Below are 20,527 nucleotides of genomic sequence, written 5' to 3'. Positions count from 1 at the left end.
AACTACTGTCTAATCACATGTACTATTTACCGATTCATTTGGGTTTTTCTTTATCAACTTTAGTTATGCTATTATACTTCTACTAGTTTCTTCACTTTGAAAAAATTATGTATGTTCAATTTTTTTTTTCTTCAAATTCTAGCCGATTGATGTCATATTGGAGATTTGGAGTTCGAATATAATGTTACTTTTTTATTATAAATTGAAAAATATCAAGAAAAATTTCTAACCCAATACAAAAAAAATCTAACAGAAAATAAAAGAGAATAAGTAAAGAGAGTTGTGAAATAGTAAAAATATAATAATTATATTAAATAATAGATTATTATTAGTTTTAGATATTGAGGGTATTTTAGACAGTTTGGGATGTGTATTTAGTATAATATTGAAATGAAAAACTAGATGAGTAGTGTATTAAGTAAGAGATGTGTATTAAGAGATTAGGGGTGTGTATTTAAAATTACTCAAAAATGTGTTGCCACATTTTAATAAAAAAAAAAAACTTTTTATCGCATCCTTATATATGTCAGTGATGCTTGAACTTATGATCTCAATGTTGTCAGTTAAGCTACCTAACCAACCAGGCCACAACTCACCGACACATACTCAAAAAGCAATTCATGCCTTTGCACCTTTTCTCTTACAAAATGAAAATCATTGTCCAGGTGTTTAATACGAGAATGACGACTAGATTAGAGCATAATGCCAAAGCTGAGAGATTGTCACATTCCAACAATGGATGAGAGGGGCTTTAACCTTCAAGTCACAAAGAACATGTCCTCATCCTCAATTGAGCTTCTAGAAACAAAGTCTTGTTTCTTTGACTGCCAAGACACTTGACACATTTCAAAATATACAATAAACCAGTTGCAGTCCTTATGTGATCAACCTCTCCAGCCTAGTCGGCATCACAATATGCAGTAATATGAGATGTACCAGTGCCATACTTATTGGAACAAGCCTTTAAACAATGTGCCTTGTAGATACCTCAACATCCTCTTGACAACAATATGACATACATCAAGGGATAGATAGAGAAGATATAGAGAAGAATGGCTGACCATCAAGGTCGAATAGAGTTAACCTGATGATCTCCTTGTTGAGATACTAGGATGACTCTCACTTCCATCGTCGATTGCAAATTGTTTATAGTTTGAGTTTTTATTGGATCTGTTAGAAACTTCAATATATTGTAAAGATTTTTTTAATTTTTTTACAAGGCATATATATAAAGAGTCGTCATTGGGAAAGAAATACAACCTTGTTCATACTTCTCGGGGATCACATGCAATATCAAAATAATGTTTTTGATTTTAATTGTTAATTTTTATTTTAGTTTCGAAAAGAATTTAACAGAAGACATGCTGAATATTATTACGATTAAAATATAATGTTGAAACATGACACATCATTTCGTGTATGTGTTTTTGTACAATTTTTAGATCTTTTTTTGAGTCTTAAGCTTAATATTTTCCATGAAAAAGAAGATAACACTATATGAAAAGTGAGAGTGACAAAATCCAACCCTAGTCAATGCCCTAAGCTCCCTTCAGTTTCAGTCCGACATTGAAGTGACGAAGCATGGCCTCAATCTTCTAGATATATGAATCACATCACTTTGGCATTGGGTGGGTCACGTGTTGCCCTCACAACTCTGCACTTGTTACTCCTTCGCCGCACATATCCCGCGCACCTAGGCGAACGTTAGCACACAACTCCCTTTAAAAATAAAAACAAAATTAGAAAGAAAAAAATAAAAAGAAAAAAAATAAAATTACCCCCAGGCGCACATTAGTCTCCCGTCACCTAACCAACACCCTCATATCCCTGTTTTCGCTTCTTCCACATAAACAAAAACAAAAAAAAAAAAAAAAACCTAAACTTCTCTCTATCAGACTCGCTCCGAGTTCCCAACTCTCGCTTTTCTCTCTCACTCTCTGAAATTAGGGTTTCACAGTGCCGGCGGTGCTCTGTTTCTTATGCGATCCTCGTTTTTCAATGCCGGCGAATCCCTCCCGGAGATTCTCCACAATTGTTCGATTCCTTGGCCGATTGCGGCGTGCAGCTAAGTTCCGGTGTTCGTTTCAGTTCAAATAGCGGTTCCTCATTGAATTGGAGCTGCTCCGGTGGTTTCTGCGATGGCGCCTAGCCGGAGGAAAGGAGCTAGCAAAGCCGCTCAGGCCGCCGCCGCTCGCCGCCAGTGGAAGGTCGGCGATCTTGTGCTTGCTAAAGTCAAAGGCTTCCCGGCTTGGCCTGCTACGGTAAGTGTTCTCTGCTCGGAGTCTATTTCCTTATAGTCTTGTTTGTGCTGTGGGGAGTGAATTGGATTTAGGAGTTGGGAATAGGCTTTAGTTAGGGTTTGGGTGCTTTTTGTGAAGAGCTGGTTAGGTTTGATAGAGTGCCGGCTAGTGATTGGAAGGTGTTGTTTTTCTGGATCTGAGTTTGAATTTGTTACTTTAAGCTTTTGTGTGAAGTGTGCTAGGTAGAAGAGGAGATTTGTGTTGTTTCAGTTTGTTTCATCTAATTTCGATGTGTGTGAAATAAGTACTTGATGATTGATGTTGATTCTCTGTAGTTAAAGTTTGGGAAATGTTATATTAGCACTGTCGAAATCGGTATATCGGTGATTCTCATATGTGGTCAGTTTGAGACCGCAGTAACTACAGTGGTTTTGGTTTGTTAACATGCTTTAGTTAGTAGACTTACTATCTCCCATTGGAAAATCCCATAGTTACCGATTAATTGGTTTATGTTTGCAGGTAAGTGAGCCGGAGAAGTGGGGTTACTCTGCTGATTGGAAGAAAGTACTCGTTTTCTTCTTTGGAACACAACAGATGTAAGTACTTAATGCATTCTTGATCTAACTTCAGTGATTGGACTCTCTATTGTTTCTTAAGTTAAAGTTGATTAGGCACAATCTTTCCTTTAAGATCAGACTTATTGTTGGAAGTTAACTTTCTACTTTATAAAATATGGTGTCTGTTGTTTGAGTAAGGTATGAGTATATTATGTTATCAGAGTATACTGAAAAAGTGAAGCTGGTTATGTTATTGTCTATAGACATGGTCAAATGTAACTTAGTTCCTTAATCTGCCACGGTATCCGTCCTTCATTTCCATCACTGCTTTCTTTTATTTATTATCTGTACTAGAAGATGATACTTCGCCTTGTAGATATTTCTTCATGTGATCTTCCCAGTTAGGATTGGATTGCAATAGCTAAGTCAACATGAAAGCTAGAGTAAAGCACATTTTATACTGATGATTTATTGTCATTAGTTAGTTAGGCCTATATTCGTTTTTCTATGGATAAAGCAATGTTATCTAGGTAAGAATATTATATGCTCTTACAACATCAGTAAGTGATTTGTGATGGGGAAAAAAAAAGAGATAATCTTGATTTAGTTGGAACCGGTGTTTTATTGATCCGTTATGCTGAACTTTGGACTTAAGTCCTAAATTATTTCAATAAATAACAGGATAATGGAGATTAACATGGCAATTTGTTTTGTTAGTGTTTTGGCAATTTTTTAGTGTTTCTATTAGATTTAATTATCTAGGAATGCATACTCAGGAGGACGAGTTTAAACTGGTTTATGAGAAATAAGTTGACAAGTGCTTGTTTCATTAAATTTTGTACCTATGTCTCGTGCTTTATTGATCCATTATGCTTAATGCTAGAATTTTAAGGATATGATAGATATCAGTATAATGGAGATGAACACAACCTAGGTTTTTTTTTCTTATTGTTTTCACTAGGTTTTATTGCCATCCCAGGATCCAAACGCAGGAGGAAGAGTTTAAATATGTTTTTCACAAATAACTTGAAGATTGCTTGTTTGATTGTATTTATACCATGATTTCCTTTGAAGCGAATACTTGAGTAAACTTAGTACACTTTGAGTTAAATCTTACCCTTTAGGGTGGCAAAGCTTGGTCAGTATCTAATCACCAGTGAAAACAAAGCTTTGGGAAGGAGGAGGGGGGGGGGGGGGGGGGGTGGGGTGGTGTCTTTTAATAATTGGTCACTCTATTTTATTATGAAGCAAATAATTTATTTAGTTAGTACACTTTGAGTTAGACCTTACCCTCCAAGTGTGGCAAACCTTGCACAGTATCTATTAAACAGCGAGAACAAAGCTTTCAGAGGTGGGCTTTGTCAATAGTCAGTCACTGATACAGAAACCATGCATGATATTGTCAGGTATTGGTGGTAGATATCTGGGATGTATCCTTTTCTTTATTCTTTTTTATTGGGGATAAAAGTATCTTCTATTCGCAATATCTTCATCACTAATATACAAAATATGCACCCCCAATGTCTTCATCACCAATAAATCTCCTATATATGGATCTATTGATTATCCTTAAATTTGAGGAAGATGTCTCTCGTGGCATATATAAAATCTAGAATTAGTGTGAAGTTGTTAGACAGAGATTTGATCTGGAATTTGATTATTGTGTTGTTAGAACTGAACAGAACCACAAAGTTGTTTATACTTTTTGTTGAATTTCAATATAGCTGGAAGATGTGTTGTTTTAGTTTATATTGTATAAAGAGACTCATTTCTTGCTAGATATCTATTGTCGTTAAACTAGTAATTTGCATTCAAACAAGAATGCAGCTCATCAGTGTATCTGATTGGCTTGTGGTATAACATGCTAGACTGTCAGGGAAGAGAGCATGTCCCTATATATACGTCTTGGGTGGGTGGAGCTATGAGAGACCTTTAGTGTGTATCCCCTCCCCTCTTTTTTTGGGTCTAAAGACTGTCATTGGGTGAGGTTTCACATTCAGGGTTCATTGTTGGACTACTGGTAATAAAAAGCTAGATCATGCTCAAAAACAGGTCTATTTTTTCATAGGTTAACCATGGCTTCATTGGTAACCTAATTCTATTTCAATGAGACGTTATTCATAAAAAATGAGTTTAACTTTGTTATCTACTTGTTTCATAAATACATGTGACACACTAGGATATTACTGCCGAGCATATAACACGTATTTCCATAGTATCTTTCCTCAACATGTGACACACTAGGATATTACTGCCGAGCATATAACACAGTATTTCGATAATATGTCAATGGGGGCACAAATATCTATCCTTCAATGTTCGTGCTTAGCTTAAGGGCTTTGTGATATGTAGGAGAAGGGTTGTAGAGGCTCAAGTTCTATCTTTAAGCATTAAGGGTTGAGCTAGATTACAAGCACTCCCATATGGAGTAGCTACTACAAAAGGACGATGAAATGGTACTATAACAAATTCCGTGGGAAGAAAATATTATGGCCAAAGTTTATAATTCTCAGTTCAATACTTGTACACCATCTATAGCAACTATTGGCAAGTCTGGAAGTTGTGTATCCTTCACAACGGCAGGAAATTAGTCCCATTCAAACAATCCCTTGATCTCATTTATAGAGCGTTCTCCTTAATGTTACAAGTATTTCTCCATATCTAAATACTGTATACAATAGATATTTGGATATCTAATCAGATCATTTTTTTTAGCTGAAATTCATTTAGGGATGTATTACAGATGCGGTTATTGAACTGATGGCATGTATTCTTTAACTATAAATCTTTAATGCCCAGGAAGCTTTTTTCAAATTAAGTTGATTTAGGCCATATCAGTGAAAGCATTGACAATCCTGTTAAGAAAGAACTCCTGAAAACCCTTCAATAACTCTCTGAAAGTAAAGTTGCAGTTTTATGATTCAAAAACAGATTGATTATAATCAATAGTAGTTGAAGCAAAAATTTGTTGGTTCGTTTATTTGCAATATCTGTTGCAACTTTTCATTGGTGACTGGAGTTGCAAACCTACACTAACCTACGTGTAAATTACCTTTGATGTGTTCCTTGGAACTTCTGTGATTCTTCATATGTTTCAAGGGTGTTGTGAAAATGAGATTTGAGATTATGACTTTTGGCTGCATTTAATTGTTGACTACCAAGTTACCAGCTTTCTTTCTCTTATAGAACTGAAGGGAGCTTCTAGTGGCTTGTATTTTGCTACTCTGGGAAGAAGAAAACATTGACATGCTTGCAGTTCTTTCAACGTGTCCTGTAGATTGTAGATGTACATGTATGTGTCTTCAGATTATTTTATATATGTATTGGTATGATGCCGCGCTATTAAGTTGTTCACCGTCAGTTCTCTATTTCTATTCTATTTGGAGATGAGAGTTTAAAGCCTTCTGTGTTTTTGACTACTTTTCTCATGCTTTATCCATTGCAGACATGTATGATCCTTTCTCTTTTTTTATTAGTTATTTTTAATTTGCATTGCATATTCATTTTTCTTTTTTCCTATATTGACATGAGTGACCAAAGCGATTCTTTCTGATGAAGTGCATAGGAGTCTGATATGATGTTAGTTGGTAAGATTGCCCTATTGACTGAGCATATTGGTTATGCAGTGCTTTCTGCAACCCTGCTGATGTTGAGGCATTTACTGAGGAGAAGAAACAGTCTCTTCTTGGCAAGCGTCATGGGAAGGGTGCTGATTTTGTTCGTGCAGTCCAGGAGATTATTGATAGTTTTGAGAAGTTGAAGAAGGAGGACCAAGTTGATGAGTTCAACTCTAGTGCAAATGGTGGGAACTCAGTTGACTCTTCATGCAATTTTGGTTCAAAGGATCAGAAAGAAGCTCCTGAAGCTATTCTTGATTTACATCCAAAATCTTCATCTTCTACCATTGATAAAAATGAACCAAGTAACTCTGTTGAGGATGCTTCAGCTACTGCACTAGTAGATGCCACCCTTGATAAGGAGGACTTGATAGAGGAGCCTGCTGCTACAACAATGGTTTCTGAAACACCTGTGCCAACAACATGCTCTTCCAAAAAAAGATCTGGAGAGTTGCGATTACAGAGCTGCGTCTCAAAAAGTGAGGAAGCACCAGCTCGTAGGTCAAGAAGCTCATCCAGGACGGAATTACGTAGATTAGGGAGCTTCATAATGCCATGTGATGATGATGCCAAGAATGCTGGGTATGTATCTGCTAATGCAGTTCAGGACAGAAGCTTAAGAAGGAATAAACGAACACGGAAATCACCTGATGCCTCCGTGTGTGATAATGTTAAATTGGCAGCTTCTGTTTCAAATGGTTGTGTTGAAGACGATGGTTCTGAAGTTGTTCCAGTTGATTCTGGCACATTTAGTTTGAACGACGGCAGTGTTATTGATTCTGGTTGCAAAGGAGAACACTCGGACGCTGTTGCTGAATGCATGGAAGGAGATGCTGAGTTGATTAAAGGACTTGATCTTCAAATAAAGGCTGTTAGTAAGAAGAAAAGGAAACCAAACAGAAAGAGAGGTACTAATGATGCAGCTGAGCCTATTGCTATATTGGACAAGGAGACGGTTCAAGAAGTTAATTTGCAAAGCAGTAGTCAAAGCATGCAGACTGATTGTGGAAATATGAATGGAAATTTTTCCAAGGAAGATGGAGATGAGCACCTGCCGTTGGTGAAACGAGCCAGGGTTCGTATGAATAAACCATCTTCTGTTGAGGAAGTTGATAGCTCTTCACATATTGAAGAAAGTCTGAAGGAAGTCATGCTCATTCCATCAGGGTTGATCAGCACATCTCCAATATGTGATGACATTTGCCCTAGTGGTAGGGACTCATTTGTGGTAAATGTATCTCTAGATAATACTACACCTTCAAGAGTTGGCACTCAAAGTTTGGAAAATAGGCCTCAGCTTTGGAACTCGAAGAAAGACCAGTCTTTTGGTGGTTTGGCTGATGGTGAAGCTGTTTTACCTCCATCTAAGCGTCTTCATCGTGCACTAGAAGCCATGTCAGCTAATGCAGCTGAGGATGATGAAAGATGTAACTATGATTCATCAGCCATGAGGACATCTACTATTGATTGTAATAATTCTTCCGGGAACAAATCCGTTACTATAAATGTGGAAAGTTATTCAGGGAATGGTCTGGGACTGCATAGTGAAGACTCTTTTGGCAATAATGCTTCGGGGTCCTCTACCAGTCCAAACCGAGTAATCCTGGAGGAAAATACTAAGTCAGCAATGGAAGTGGATGTATGTGATCAAAGAAGGAATAGTCCTGACACTCGGAACAATCAATCCGTTAATGGTTTTCCAGATTCTGGGAACCGTTCTAGTGGTGAAATTCTTTCTGCTGGTTCTACCGGCTGTTGTGCTATTGGAACTGCAGTTCAGACCAGAAGTCTAGGGAATTTATCACCTAGTATGGAGAGAAGAGATGCTGGTACTGAATGTAATCAAGGTTCAATGGTAGAGTGTCCTCAAAAAGATGAAGGTCATGCAAAATTTGAATCAAGTAATAATGCAGAAAATCTTGGTACTGATTGTGAGAAAATTGAATCAAGGATTAAAGATGAAATTGGTGATACTAATTGCGATACTTTTGAGCATACGTTGAAGAGCTTAGATCCTGTACCAGGCACCAGCCATGGATTTGTTGAAGTTCCACATTGTGTTGATGCTAGTCCACTTCACTGTGGTGCAGAGAGCCCTAGGGAAAAAATCAAGTGTCTGGATCCTCAGTCACAAGAGAACAAAGACGTAAAGGACATGTAAGCTTCTATAAGAATTGTTCTATAATCTAATTTGATACTTACGTTTTCTTGTTCATATTTCACAATAATTGTCTTCTCTCCCTTTCCAAGATAAGTTATGTATTCCTGGAAAGAGTACTGAAACCTGTTTTGCATTGCATTTTTCTGATTCTCTGTCACTTCGTATATCTTTCCTAGGTTGGATGCTCTAAAAGAGGTCAAGCATACACACATAGAGAAAGATCCTAGTTCAGTTTCCTGTCCAAATGAGTACTTGACTGAAAAACATGTTGCTGGTGTCCGGTCAAGTCCTAACTTAACAGATGGAGGAGATTCTCTTGCACAAGCATCACCTCCTAATACTTCAGCCTGTCGTATTTCTACTTCTGATAGTAGTAATATTCTTCAGGACAACGGCAGTTGTAGTCCGGATGTTGATTTGCAGCACAAGAGAACATCTACTCCACCAGTTGATGAGGATGAAAGGTCAGAAGCAGTGGTTTGTCAGAGATCAAAGTCTGTGAGCAGGTATGCAGAAGCACTTGCTGCTCTGTCATCCTTTGAGACAATTCTAGGAACCTTGACAAGGACCAAGGACAGCATTGGTCGAGCAACTCGTGTAGCTATTGATTGTGGAAAGATTGGTGTGGCTTCTAAGGTAGGGTGAATTGAATTAGTTATTTGTCAGATCAGATATGGTCGATACTTGTGCTCCAGGAATAGATGATACTGCCTAAACTTCCTTTTCTATTTTATTTTAAGGTTAACTTACATTCAAATTATGTTGGAGAACAAAACACTCCTAGTGATCACTTTTCCTTCTGTAACATTTTTCTTCTCTGACTACTCAGGTGTTGGAAATTTTGGCACGTCATCTGGAAAATGAGTCGAGCTTACACCGTAGGATCGATTTCTTTTTCCTGGTGGATTCAATTGCTCAGCATTCTCGAGGTGTGAAAGGTAATGTGTGTCTGTGCATCAGAATCAAAATTATTGAGAAATAAAAAATGAGTATGTATGAATCCTTCACATATTCAGTAATGTTGGAATTGATTTTGGATGACAGGTGATATTGGTGGTATGTTTTCTTCTGCTATTCAAGCAGTGCTACCACGGTTATTGTCAGCTGCTGCTCCTCCTGGAAGTTCAGCTAATGAGAATCGTAGGCAGTGTCTAAAGGCAAGCACAATTTTTATTTATTGTATTTGTAGTTTAGTTGAATATGCTGCAATATGATCCTCTCACACTATTATGATATTATATCCTCTTACACCATTATTCTTCTTATCGGGTGAAGTTGTCTGGCTCATGCATGCCTTACCTGTACCTTCTCTTTCATATAGGTTTTGAAACTTTGGTTGGAGAGAAGGATTGTCCCCGAGTCCATAATCCGTCGCCATATGCGAGAACTTGATACTATTGGTGGCTCTTCTGCTGGTGCCTATTGCCGGCGCTCCTCTAGAACAGAAAGGTCTTTGGATGATCCTCTTAGAGAGATGGAGGGTATGCTTGTCGATGAATACGGAAGGTATGAATTGTTCCAATCTTAATGCTAGGCTGTCTGATATGCTCTGTTATCATATTATTTATTGATTTATTCCTGTATTGTTGCAGCAATTCAAGTTTTCAACTTCCGGGATTCTGTATGCCCCGCATGCTCAAGGATGAAAATGGTGGAAGTGATTCTGATGGGGAAATTTTTGAGGCTGTCACCCCTGAACATAACCCTCTAACTAATGAAGAACATGAAGTCGCTCCTGCAACTGAAAGGCATAGGCATATCTTGGAAGACGTTGATGGAGAACTTGAAATGGAGGATGTGGCTCCGTCTTGTGATGTTGACATGAGTTCATCTTGCGGTGTTGCTGGAGTCAATGTTGTGCAGGCTTCACATAATCAGTTTGAACAACATTTTTCACATCCCTTTGCCCCTCCACTACCTCAAGATGTGCCTCCCTCATCTCCTCCACTACCATCGTCTCCTCCGCCCCCACCAGCAGCGGCTCCTCTGCCCCCACCTCATGTCATTCACCCTCCATGTGCTACGTCTGATTTGAATCCATACACTGACTCACATGTGCGTGTTTGTTTTCTTTAATGATATTTCAGTATTATGACAAAATGAATTTGTCATTATGTCTTCTAACTTGGATATGCACTTGCAGAATGTGCATGACAGCAGAGTTCCACCTCCGCCTCTGCAGTTGAATGGGCCAAGAATTAACCAAGCAATTCCTGATGCAGTGCACTATCATGGCGCTGAATCTAGAGATCTTCACAGGCAGATGCCTGATTCTACTTCCTGCTCGTATAGTAGTTTTCCTTCAAATTCAGGGAGAAATATTCCACAAACTGATGGGCCTACATTCCATGGCAAAGGTTACCCTTTACGGCCACCTCATGCTCCACCGTCAAATCAGTTTTCTTATGTAAAAGGAGACCATCATGTAAAGCCACGGCGTGAAGTCCCGCCGCCTTATCACAACAGATTTGACTTCATGCAGAATGGGGACCGAGAACACTATTACAATAATCATGAAAGAATGAAACCAGCTCCTTATGAGCCCCGTGAGAACTGGAGGTTTCCTGCACATTCTTATTCTGGTAACTCTCCTTACTGTAATGAGGGACAGTTTTGCTGTTTGGTTTTGTTCTTTTCTGGTGAGATGTTGATCTTAAAACTGATTCCTTTACTTTCTGCCGCAGGTCCTCGCTATCCTGAAAAGGGCAAGGCGTCTTATGGAAATGCTCCGTTTGCTGGCCCCCCTCGTGGACCAACAAGATTACCTGGTCATGGGTGGAGATTTCCTCCACGGTCAGCAAACCACAGACACTCTTTTATACCGCCTTATGATGGTCCGATACCTGTCACCAACAGAGGTGAGTGAGTTTCTCTTTGAAGGACAAAAATAGTAAATAGTTTTGTTCCTCTGTCTTCTCAGCTGTTGATTCTTGTTTAGATTTTGGGTATTATGCTAGTGGCTTCCATAGGATTATTGAAAAGTAAATAGAGTTAAGCTCATTGAGGTTTGGTTGGGTGCTTCAGGTCCAGGATTTTGGCGGCCTAGATGAGCAAAATGTAGCAAACTGTCAGGACTGGGGTCTTTACTGCATGACAGTTTCTATTGATCAACAGTTCTATAATAGTCTTACTTTGCTAATACTACAAGGGGTCCAAAATTCTTAGGTATGAGCATAATCCATTTTTGATCTTTGCTTCTGCTGCTTTTCAAGAGTTCTGTTCATTTCGCCTTTGCCATTGTTCTTCATGCTTTGAGGTATAGACCTCTAGAAGAGGGCCAAGGAACAGAGAAAGACCAGTGGAATAATGGCCTCAGATTTGTACATATGTATTTTACCCTTCCTGCTGCAAAAGGCAGACAGGGAGACGGTCATTGTAGAGATGATTGAGAGCCGTGACTAATCCTAGGTTGGCATTGTATCTTACTTTTTCTTTGCCATATCTTAAAAATTTAGTTTTTCTTTGCCATATCTTAAAATTTACTTTTTCTTTGCCAACTTGTGCATTAAAGATTTGTTAGAACATATGTTCTTCAGTTGACTTATATTTGCATATGTTTTCTCCTCAACGATCCCTTCATATTTGAAGATGCCAAACCATCACTTGGATATTTGAATTGATGGTATAATGCAGTCAGTGTAGCCTAGAATTAGCTCCTCAAGTTGAAATAGGTCTCTTACTGCAATTGTTTTGCTCCCAAATGTATGATCTTTAAATTTGATTTCTTGTTTTTTGTTTTTGTTACTGCTTTTGTTTGTTTTTCTTTTTCTTTGTAGGTCTGGTTTTTCCAGAAACAATAACTTCCTGAAATAATGTGGTAGTCTTGCTCCTGAGAGCAAGTCTCTACCATGGAACTAACTAATAGATGAAGCTAAAAAACACAGAAAAGGGAACGGGTAAAATTGGAGATTAGTCTCCTTATCCAGATGAGTCGGTCTTTTTCAGGACAGAGGTGAGATCACCGTTTCTTTCTGGTCGTGGTTGATTCCTTCTTTGCACAAACCGTGTCCTTCAGCTTCTTAAGAGAATTAGTCTAGCAGCTCATCAGCCTCTTCTCCTGGACCAAAAAACAATCAGAGCCTCTTCTTCCGAGCAGACTATATAGTTGAACTTGGGCATCAACACCCCCTGACCATCCTTAGATGAGACGCAATGAGTTGAGCTCATTTGAGACAAATGAAGAGCATGCACTTTCACCAAGACGGTCATAATCTGCAAAACTCATTGTTGCCAAACGGAAGCCAGGGCGCCATTGTGTCACAGTGACAACATCGAGAGAGAAGTTTACTTTCTTTGAGTTTTATCGACAGAGACGCTAAATCTGAAGTTCTCTTTTTCTCCAAAGTTTGATTTCATAACTTTGAAAGGTCATAGCTACCTAGTGACCTTCATGCTTGCCAGTTGCCACACATGAACATTGCCTTTTCCGTTTCCAAATTAGGACTTGAGATTACAGACTATCCTACCAGTATGTTGCGGGCACTGGAAATCACAGTGGCATGGCTGAGCATGTTCTATAAGATAGAACCTATAGAACATGAACATGCTTTACTGCAAAACGGCTGAGGTAGTTGACAAGTTGAACCACCCCGATAATCATGTGGCATATCATAAATTGATTCTCAATTACCAACTACTACATACCAACTCCCTCAAATCGACCCATATCCTTGATTTCTTTCTTTGCCAACTTTCATGTGTCATTGTTCCTTGTGTGATTAGGATTCTCAATCATAGGTCCAAACTCTAAAAATATAGATATTTAATTCATTCGTATAAATCTGATCACAATTATATCATTTATATAGACACATCTTAATTTATAATCGGAGATTAATCAATAAAATAACTAGCCTCCAATTTTAAGAAAAATACTGATTGTTATCATAGCTAGAAAGTAGAAACATTTCCAAATAAGTAAACATGATTTTGTTTTGCAATAACACCCTTGTTCAAAGGTAAAAGTTGATAAATGAAAAACGTTTCACTAGCATAGAATGTGCAGGAATGTATCGTCGTCCCTAAATAGGGCTCGCTGGACCCACCGCCAGCTCCCCGCGCATTCAAAGACTTTCATTTTCGTCGAACCTTTAAATTGAGAGAAACTTGTCCCTCTCTGGAAATTGCAAATCGCAGTGATGGGTGCTACGCAGTCGTGCCTCACCGAGCAATCAATCCACGAATTCATTGTCAAGGTAATAAATAAGACCCCCAATTCTCAAATCCAATGCCCTCTTCTTCTTCTTCAATTGATTCAGTGAAACGCTGCGTTTTGGTGTTTGCAGGACACCAAAGGCAATGACGTCGACCTCAGCATTTACAAAGGGAAGGTCCTCCTGGTCGTCAACGTCGCTTCCAAATGGTTCGTCTTCTTCTTCTTCCCCTTCTTCCTTATCCAATTTCGATCAAAATTAATCAGTGATTGATTGTGATCTTGTTTTCTTTCGCAAACAGCGGTTTTACAGATACGAATTACACACAGCTGACTGAGCTCTACGGCAAATACAAGGACAAAGGTTCCTTCTTTTCCCTCTGATTTCTATTTTTGTTTTGTTTTTTGTTTCAGGTAGTTCTATAATGTGTTTCCTGAGTTGATTGCTAGTAATTAAGCACTTCAAAACTAGTGATCAAACTATTAACAGGGAAATTCAAAACCCAAGGACTAGAATAGTTTGCTGCTCAGGTTCTATAAATATTTTAGTAGCTACTTGTTATATCTTGTTGTTGTTGCCATTGCCAATTCTTATACTGTTGGAATTTTCTCACCATAGCGTCCTTGTACTATGACTTGGGTGATATAATCTGCTCATTAACTGCAAAATAAATGTTACCCTTGTTTTGTCTTTGATTTGGCTTAAACTGTTGTCTTCAGGTTTTGAGGTCCTGGCGTTTCCATGCAATCAGTTTCTGAAGCAAGAGCCTGGAACAAGCACGGATGCGGTTGAATTTGCATGTACAAGGTACAAGGCTGAATATCCGATCTTCAAGAAGGTAGTTTGATATATTTCACTCTATCATATTTATCATCTAGTCATATATTTCACCCTATCTGGTGCTTCATGCTTGTTCATTTGCTTTTAAGAAAATGAGTAGTCATGTAATATTACTTTGGTGTTTGCACTCTGAAAATAGTTTTCTGTGTACCTTAAAAATTGCTTCTTGAGGAGCTTACTAGAGTCCTCACTTGCTCAGCTCTATCTATTGCGTACTACCAGTTGGAATGTAGAGACTAGGTCTGGTAGTGATAGTCTTTGCATAATATATAAGCTAGGTATCCTTCCAGAGAGTTGGTTTCTTGGCACTTACCATTTTAAAAGAGGCACGTGTTCTCACAGGCTTTCTGCATAAGGCATTTTTAGTAACTGGAAATATGGTTTGAGTTCTCTTAATCATTTAGGGTGACATTCCTTGTTTTTGTTTTAGCTTGAGAGAAGAATTCTGGTGTAGGTTTGGCCTTTTGGCATAATTAATTGCCTGTGTTTCACTTAAGCTACCTATTCCCTCAATACTGTAGTCTAAAATGTGGTATTCATGCTATTACGCTTATGAGACCATGGCTTGAACATAATACCAAACTCTTTCAGCTTCTGGAACAATTCTTTTTCAGTTTTTCTTACTTAGTTCTGTAGTACTTAGAAACTTTTGTCTGCATGCACTTGAACTTGAGTGCTATAGCTCATCCTGCTCATCTGCCAAAGCCAATTAGAAGGAAGCTGAGTTGGGAAGTTCTAGGTTTAAGTTTTGTATACGGAGAAGACTTAATTGGGGATGTCAGTTGTAATGATATATAATAGGGTGTATTCTTACCAACTATAACATTTCATCGCTGAAGTGGTTACTTAATGGGAAATGTTTTACAAGGTTTCAAAATCCTTAAGGTCACCAAATATATTTGTTTGAGGTAGATAGATGAAAATGTTAATACTATTAGAACCCTCAGTATACAAAACCAATGTTAAACAAAGTAAGTAAAGGAACTCCAGCAGTGCGAAGTCAGTTTCCTCACTTCCTGTAGAAAGTAGTGGAGTTGATTGTTGATTAGTATATTTTACCTTCCACGAATGTGCTTTGCATTAGGCCATATATATAATGGCTGTTCATCCTGTTGATTGCATTCCCGGTGAAGGATTTAGATTAAGATTTTTGTGCTATTTATGCAATCTGCAGTTGTATTTTCACTAGTTAACCTGCAGTTTCTATAATTTTGGTATCTAGATACGTGTGAATGGGCCAAACACAGAACCTGTGTACAAATTCCTCAAAGCAAGTAAACCTGGATTTTTGGGGAGTAGGATAAAGTGGAACTTCACTAAGTTCTTAGTTAACAAGGATGGCATTGTCATCGGACGTTACAGCCCAACCACCTCTCCCTTGAGTATTGAGGTCTCTTTCTGTCTTTCTCTCTTACACACGCGCGTGCGCGCACACACACACAAAGATTGCTCTTCTTGTCACTAAAAGTAGTCATTGTTCCCCTTTACACAGGCTGACATCAAAAAAGCACTAGGAGAGGTATAAGAATGAAGCAGTGTAGATGTGTTGTCTGTTGTCTGTTAATCATTTTTCCCGTTCCTGTGTCTTTCTCGCTCTTTTCCCTCCATGTAACTTTAGTTTGCTATTGCATAATATTTATTATTTGTTTGTGCTTTGTCTACCCTGTAGTTAACATTCATGTACAAATGGAATTACTCCTTTGCAAATGAAATGTAAGTTGTTTGGTTATCATGGCTGGTAATTAAGTGGCCAGTTTGTCGATTGTACTAGCACAATTCCGAGTTGAATGTTAGAGGTTTATGTAGAGTTTGCTAATAATACTTGGTTAAAATTCTTGAAAAATGTTATCTTCTCAGTCGAATACGCTAGAAGTTGTTTTAGGATGAATTTATTTATCCTTCATCTAGAGATTGATACTACTCATTCCATCAGTTTCAATGGCATGCAGTACTTTTATGGGGGGTAGTGTTTGGGGAATCAGTTTTAGGCTGACTGAAACTGTACTAACCAAGATGGTAGCTACACAATTAGCTAGCTTAAATATCAGTCTTAAACAAGGAGCTTCACAAGCAAATGTCTAGGATCAAAATATATTGGTCTTATATGTGTATTAGACACAATAAATATAGAAACCAATCTTTCAAGCTCAGTCAATTGCCAGGGTCCCTTTCCGTCCATCTACTCTTTAACGCCTCCAGTATGAACTTATAAGCACTCTGGGAGATAGGTTTGGCTATTAGTCTCACATTTGCAGCACAGCTCCCTTTTTAGTCAAGCTCATCCTCTACCTTTCTAGGGAAGCTTATATCAGGACAGTACAAAAATTTCAAGCACGAAATATCCAAGCATTGTCCAACTAAATTCCCAGCGGCTGCTACTAAGTCAAGTCAAACTGCCCATTTTCTGCTAATAAAACAAATTGATGAAGTTAAACCATAAACAAAAATTACGAATTTTCTTCTTTCATGTCGAATAATCAAATTATATGAGAAGCAAACAAGATGTTAAATTAAGTCATCGGACATGTTGAGTCATGGGTGGGTTATTAAAAAATATAAATATAAATTCATTACCTGCTTCCCTTGACCACCATTTTACCAAATCCAAAAGCTTCAATTCACACCTAGGAATTACTATATTCTCACAGCAAAGAAAGTACTACTCTATTCTCAGATTGGGAAAAATAATATTTACTATTGAAAAAAAAACAAAAAAGAAGAAGAAAAATTGAGTTTGAAGTATCAGCTAATTATAATTAAAAAGCTCGAGCTGGGTAGCTTTAACGTGTTCCATAGTGTCCATTCATTCTTAATATTCAACGAACAAAACTTTTGACAAAGCAACCAGTTTGAATTCAACCTTAACCCCTTGTTCCACGCACGTCTCTTCCTCTTCACCATCCAGGAACCTCTCTTCCACTCCATCTCTCTCTCTCTCTCTCTCTCTCTCTCTCTCTCTCTCTGGCTTCTTTGTTTGTTCTCTGCTGCAGCTGAACAGCCTAGCTCCATCTCTGCCCCTAGTTACAGAGCTATGGGATTTAAACACAGAAAGTTGTTTGAGGAAAGTCAGGAAACACTCTGCATATGCAAGGGTACTACTATACCTTATCGCTGCCCATGTAAACATCCTAAATCCAAAACCTTCATAGTGGTCGGATCGGCGTTGGCTGCAATCGCTTTGCTTGTTATTTGTGGCTATTTTCTCTATGTAAAGTACTACAAAAACAGAAGATCATCACAACCTCAACCACAACCACAACCTCAACAGGAGGAGGAGACTCTTCATCGTCATGATAATCAGGCTGAGTTGTTTATCGATGAAGAGCATGGACCTGTGGTTGATCACCCCATATGGTACATCCGCACCGTCGGCCTGGAACAATCGCTTATCAGCTCCATCAGCGTGTGCCAGTACAAGAAAGGCGATGGCCTTGTTGAAGGTACAGAGTGCGCTGTGTGCTTGAGTGAGTTCCAAGAAGATGAGACTTTGAGACTTTTGCCCAAGTGTGATCATGCTTTTCATATTCCCTGTATCGATACTTGGCTTACATCTCATACCAATTGCCCCTTGTGCCGAGCTCCCATTATCAAAACCGGCGCAACAGATGTGGCACCACCGCAGCCAAATGTTGCAGCTGACTCAAGTGAGCCTGCAGAGGAAGAAACCCCGGTTGAGGTTCTAGAAAATACAGGTGAGTCTGGTACTAGTACTGGAGGAGTTGAAGATGAATTGTGTGATGGGATTATTAGGACTACTGAAGTAGGGGAAGATGATATCGTTAACAAACAAATCTGTGTCAACGAGGAGGAGGTGGATTATGGTGTGGAGGAGGCAAGAAGAAGATCGGTTTCCATGGATTCTGCATCAGCTTTGAAGATTAGTCTTGCGGTTTCTAATGTTGTTGCAGTGGATAAATCAAACAGGGGGGTTGCAAGTGTTGCCAAGAGGGTTGGGGGAGATCAGAAATTGTCAAGACAGAAAGGTAGTTCCTCAAGAGGGGCATCTTTACCAAAGGGAAAACAAACAATTCAGAAGTCGTCTTCCTGGAATGGCAAGTTCTCATTATGCATGGACATCCACAACTGTGACTCCGTTGTTCCACTGCGAAGCTTTTGAGTTTCCTTCACTTATCTTTTGGTTCCCCTCCTTGATGAGACATCCTTCTAAGAACTTGATGAGATTGTCTCGGAGCTCTCAGCAACACGATGAGAGTTCATACTTTGTAGTGAAAATGTGAAACTACATACTTTATTTCAAGTCATGTTTTGATTTCTAAGTAGGAAAATTGAGGCCGCCCAAAATGGGATTGAGCTCAATCATGAATGAATGGTACTTTCCGGTTCATGTACACAAATATGTTTTGTTTTTGTTTTTGCCCTTTTTCCCTATTACTGATACATCTCATAAGACTATTTTGCTTCATACCGTTCCTGCATTCCATCATCATTAGTTAGCTTAAATAGGATCAATTCGTAGCTGGATACAAATAAACTTTAGATAGGATATCTAGCCTGAGATTCTCTTAACCAGGAATCTAAGGATCAAAACCCTGGAATTTCTAGTAGAGCTACTAACATCTTTAACCCCAAGAGTCCAACTTCTCTCATGCATGCCACAAAGTTGAATCAGATCTATCCTTCTAAAGTCTACAAAATCATAATCTGGCTCTTAAGTACTCTATTAGCTAAAAGAATTCGTAAGACTAGTCAGATCAAGTACTAATATGATCATGAACATGTAATTTCAACAAAAGTAGTAGCTATGAAGGGGGTGACATCGAAGGTAGATGCAAAGTAAATTCACAGCGGTGTGTCTTGTCTGAAACCTTGCTAGCACTAGCTCCTCCTCGATTAGCAATTCAAGGCGCTTTTGGGTCACCTGGGTGACTAAGGTCAAGAAACTAGATGATCATCATCATTAATCATCTTCTAACTCGTACATTATTTTCTTTTTAATAGAACTCGTACATTGTTTGATGAGCGGGTATCGGTAGGCCACAAGTGTGGGAGATCCTTCAAATGAAACTTGAATAAATTAAAATTTTAAATAAAAATTAGATGTCTACTATCGAAATTCCTAAAAGGTTTAGCCAGAATAACAAGAATTAAGTATATAAACAATTAATGAGGCGATATATTACTCCTTGAAATAATTGAGCTAAACTTGTTTTCAGTGAGTGTATATGTCAATTGCTGCTGTTAGAGCACTTTGACGCAAGACGGTGAATGTTGTAAGTGTTTTCTAGCCATGTATAAGTAATGAAAGAGTAATTTTATATATACATCTTAAATCTTTTAATACACACATCTTTTATTTTATATTTTAAATCATGATTTTTAACTACGTTAAATGACCAAAACATCCATATATATGCTTATTATTGGAAAAGAAAAAATTATAAAGTGTTCCTCAACTATATTTCACAAACATTCAAACCTATTGAGAAACCTATCGAAAATCCAAAATTGAAACAAAAACTAAATTGGCAGTCATCGATTTCAATCCCAATCAAGTTAGAATTTGCATGTAATCGCAAGACATTCAGTATAAATAACCTATCTAATTCTAAAACTAAACTCAAGATAACTGATCAATTCTATATCACCGAGAGAACTAAGGAACAATTAAACCCCACCCCTCTAATCCATGCAACCAAGGAACCACAAACATTAAAGGGCACGTTTACTAACTTGGAATGAAAATTATCATGAATCGGTATCAACAACAATCAGTATGAGAGAATTTCACACCATTCTACTGTTTACTTATAATAAGGAACCAAAACATGAATGAAATTAATTACGATCGATGTTGTTTATTTACTATATAGAATCAGAATTAAAAACTAGTTGATTACTAAAATACCCCTACAAGAAATGAATTTAAAATACCCCTTAAATATAATATATATATATATTTTTAGGGTTAGGTAATTTAGAAATATTATAATTATGTGAG

At 38.0% G+C, this 20,527-nt stretch overlaps 2 protein-coding genes across 2 annotated transcripts; both read left to right on the top strand.

Annotated features, from left to right (window-relative positions):
• Nucleotides 1-1,849: 1,849 nt before the first annotated feature.
• Nucleotides 1,850-17,281, top strand: LOC101291894 (HUA2-like protein 3-like). Its single transcript, XM_004292551.1, has 16 exons — nt 1,850-2,261; nt 2,760-2,836; nt 6,424-8,571; nt 8,752-9,211; nt 9,405-9,513; nt 9,620-9,732; nt 9,897-10,081; nt 10,168-10,630; nt 10,719-11,157; nt 11,260-11,433; nt 11,600-11,619; nt 13,678-13,770; nt 13,861-13,937; nt 14,030-14,091; nt 14,448-14,566; nt 15,791-17,281. Exons 1-16 carry the CDS (start codon nt 2,139-2,141, stop codon nt 16,031-16,033), a joined length of 4,905 nt encoding a protein of 1,634 aa, XP_004292599.1. The 5' UTR covers nt 1,850-2,138; the 3' UTR covers nt 16,034-17,281.
• Nucleotides 17,282-17,599: 318 nt separating this feature from the next.
• On the top strand, nt 17,600-18,685 carry LOC101291599 (RING-H2 finger protein ATL52-like). The gene has a single exon (XM_004292550.1). The coding sequence runs from the start codon at nt 17,600-17,602 to the stop codon at nt 18,683-18,685; it is 1,086 nt and encodes a 361-aa protein (XP_004292598.1).
• Nucleotides 18,686-20,527: the final 1,842 nt, after the last annotated feature.

This window comes from Fragaria vesca, linkage group LG2 (assembly GCF_000184155.1).
Source record: "Fragaria vesca subsp. vesca linkage group LG2, FraVesHawaii_1.0, whole genome shotgun sequence".
In the NCBI taxonomy this organism is placed as follows: Eukaryota; Viridiplantae; Streptophyta; class Magnoliopsida; order Rosales; family Rosaceae; genus Fragaria; species Fragaria vesca.
Note: the sequence above shows the minus strand (reverse complement) of the source record. Positions and strands in the feature narration are given on the sequence as shown.

Bases quoted from the DNA above. Each gene is read 5' to 3' on its own strand.
- LOC101291894 (XM_004292551.1), top strand. From the start codon at position 2,139: ATGGCGCCTAGCCGGAGGAAAGGAGCTAGCAAAGCCGCTCAGGCCGCC. The intron at 2,837-6,423 runs GTAAGTACTTAA...TTGGTTATGCAG, and splicing joins TTCTTTGGAACACAACAGAT to TGCTTTCTGCAACCCTGCTG. The intron at 10,631-10,718 runs GTGCGTGTTTGT...ATGCACTTGCAG, and splicing joins ATCCATACACTGACTCACAT to AATGTGCATGACAGCAGAGT.
- LOC101291599 (XM_004292550.1), top strand. From the start codon at position 17,600: ATGGGATTTAAACACAGAAAGTTGTTTGAGGAAAGTCAGGAAACACTC.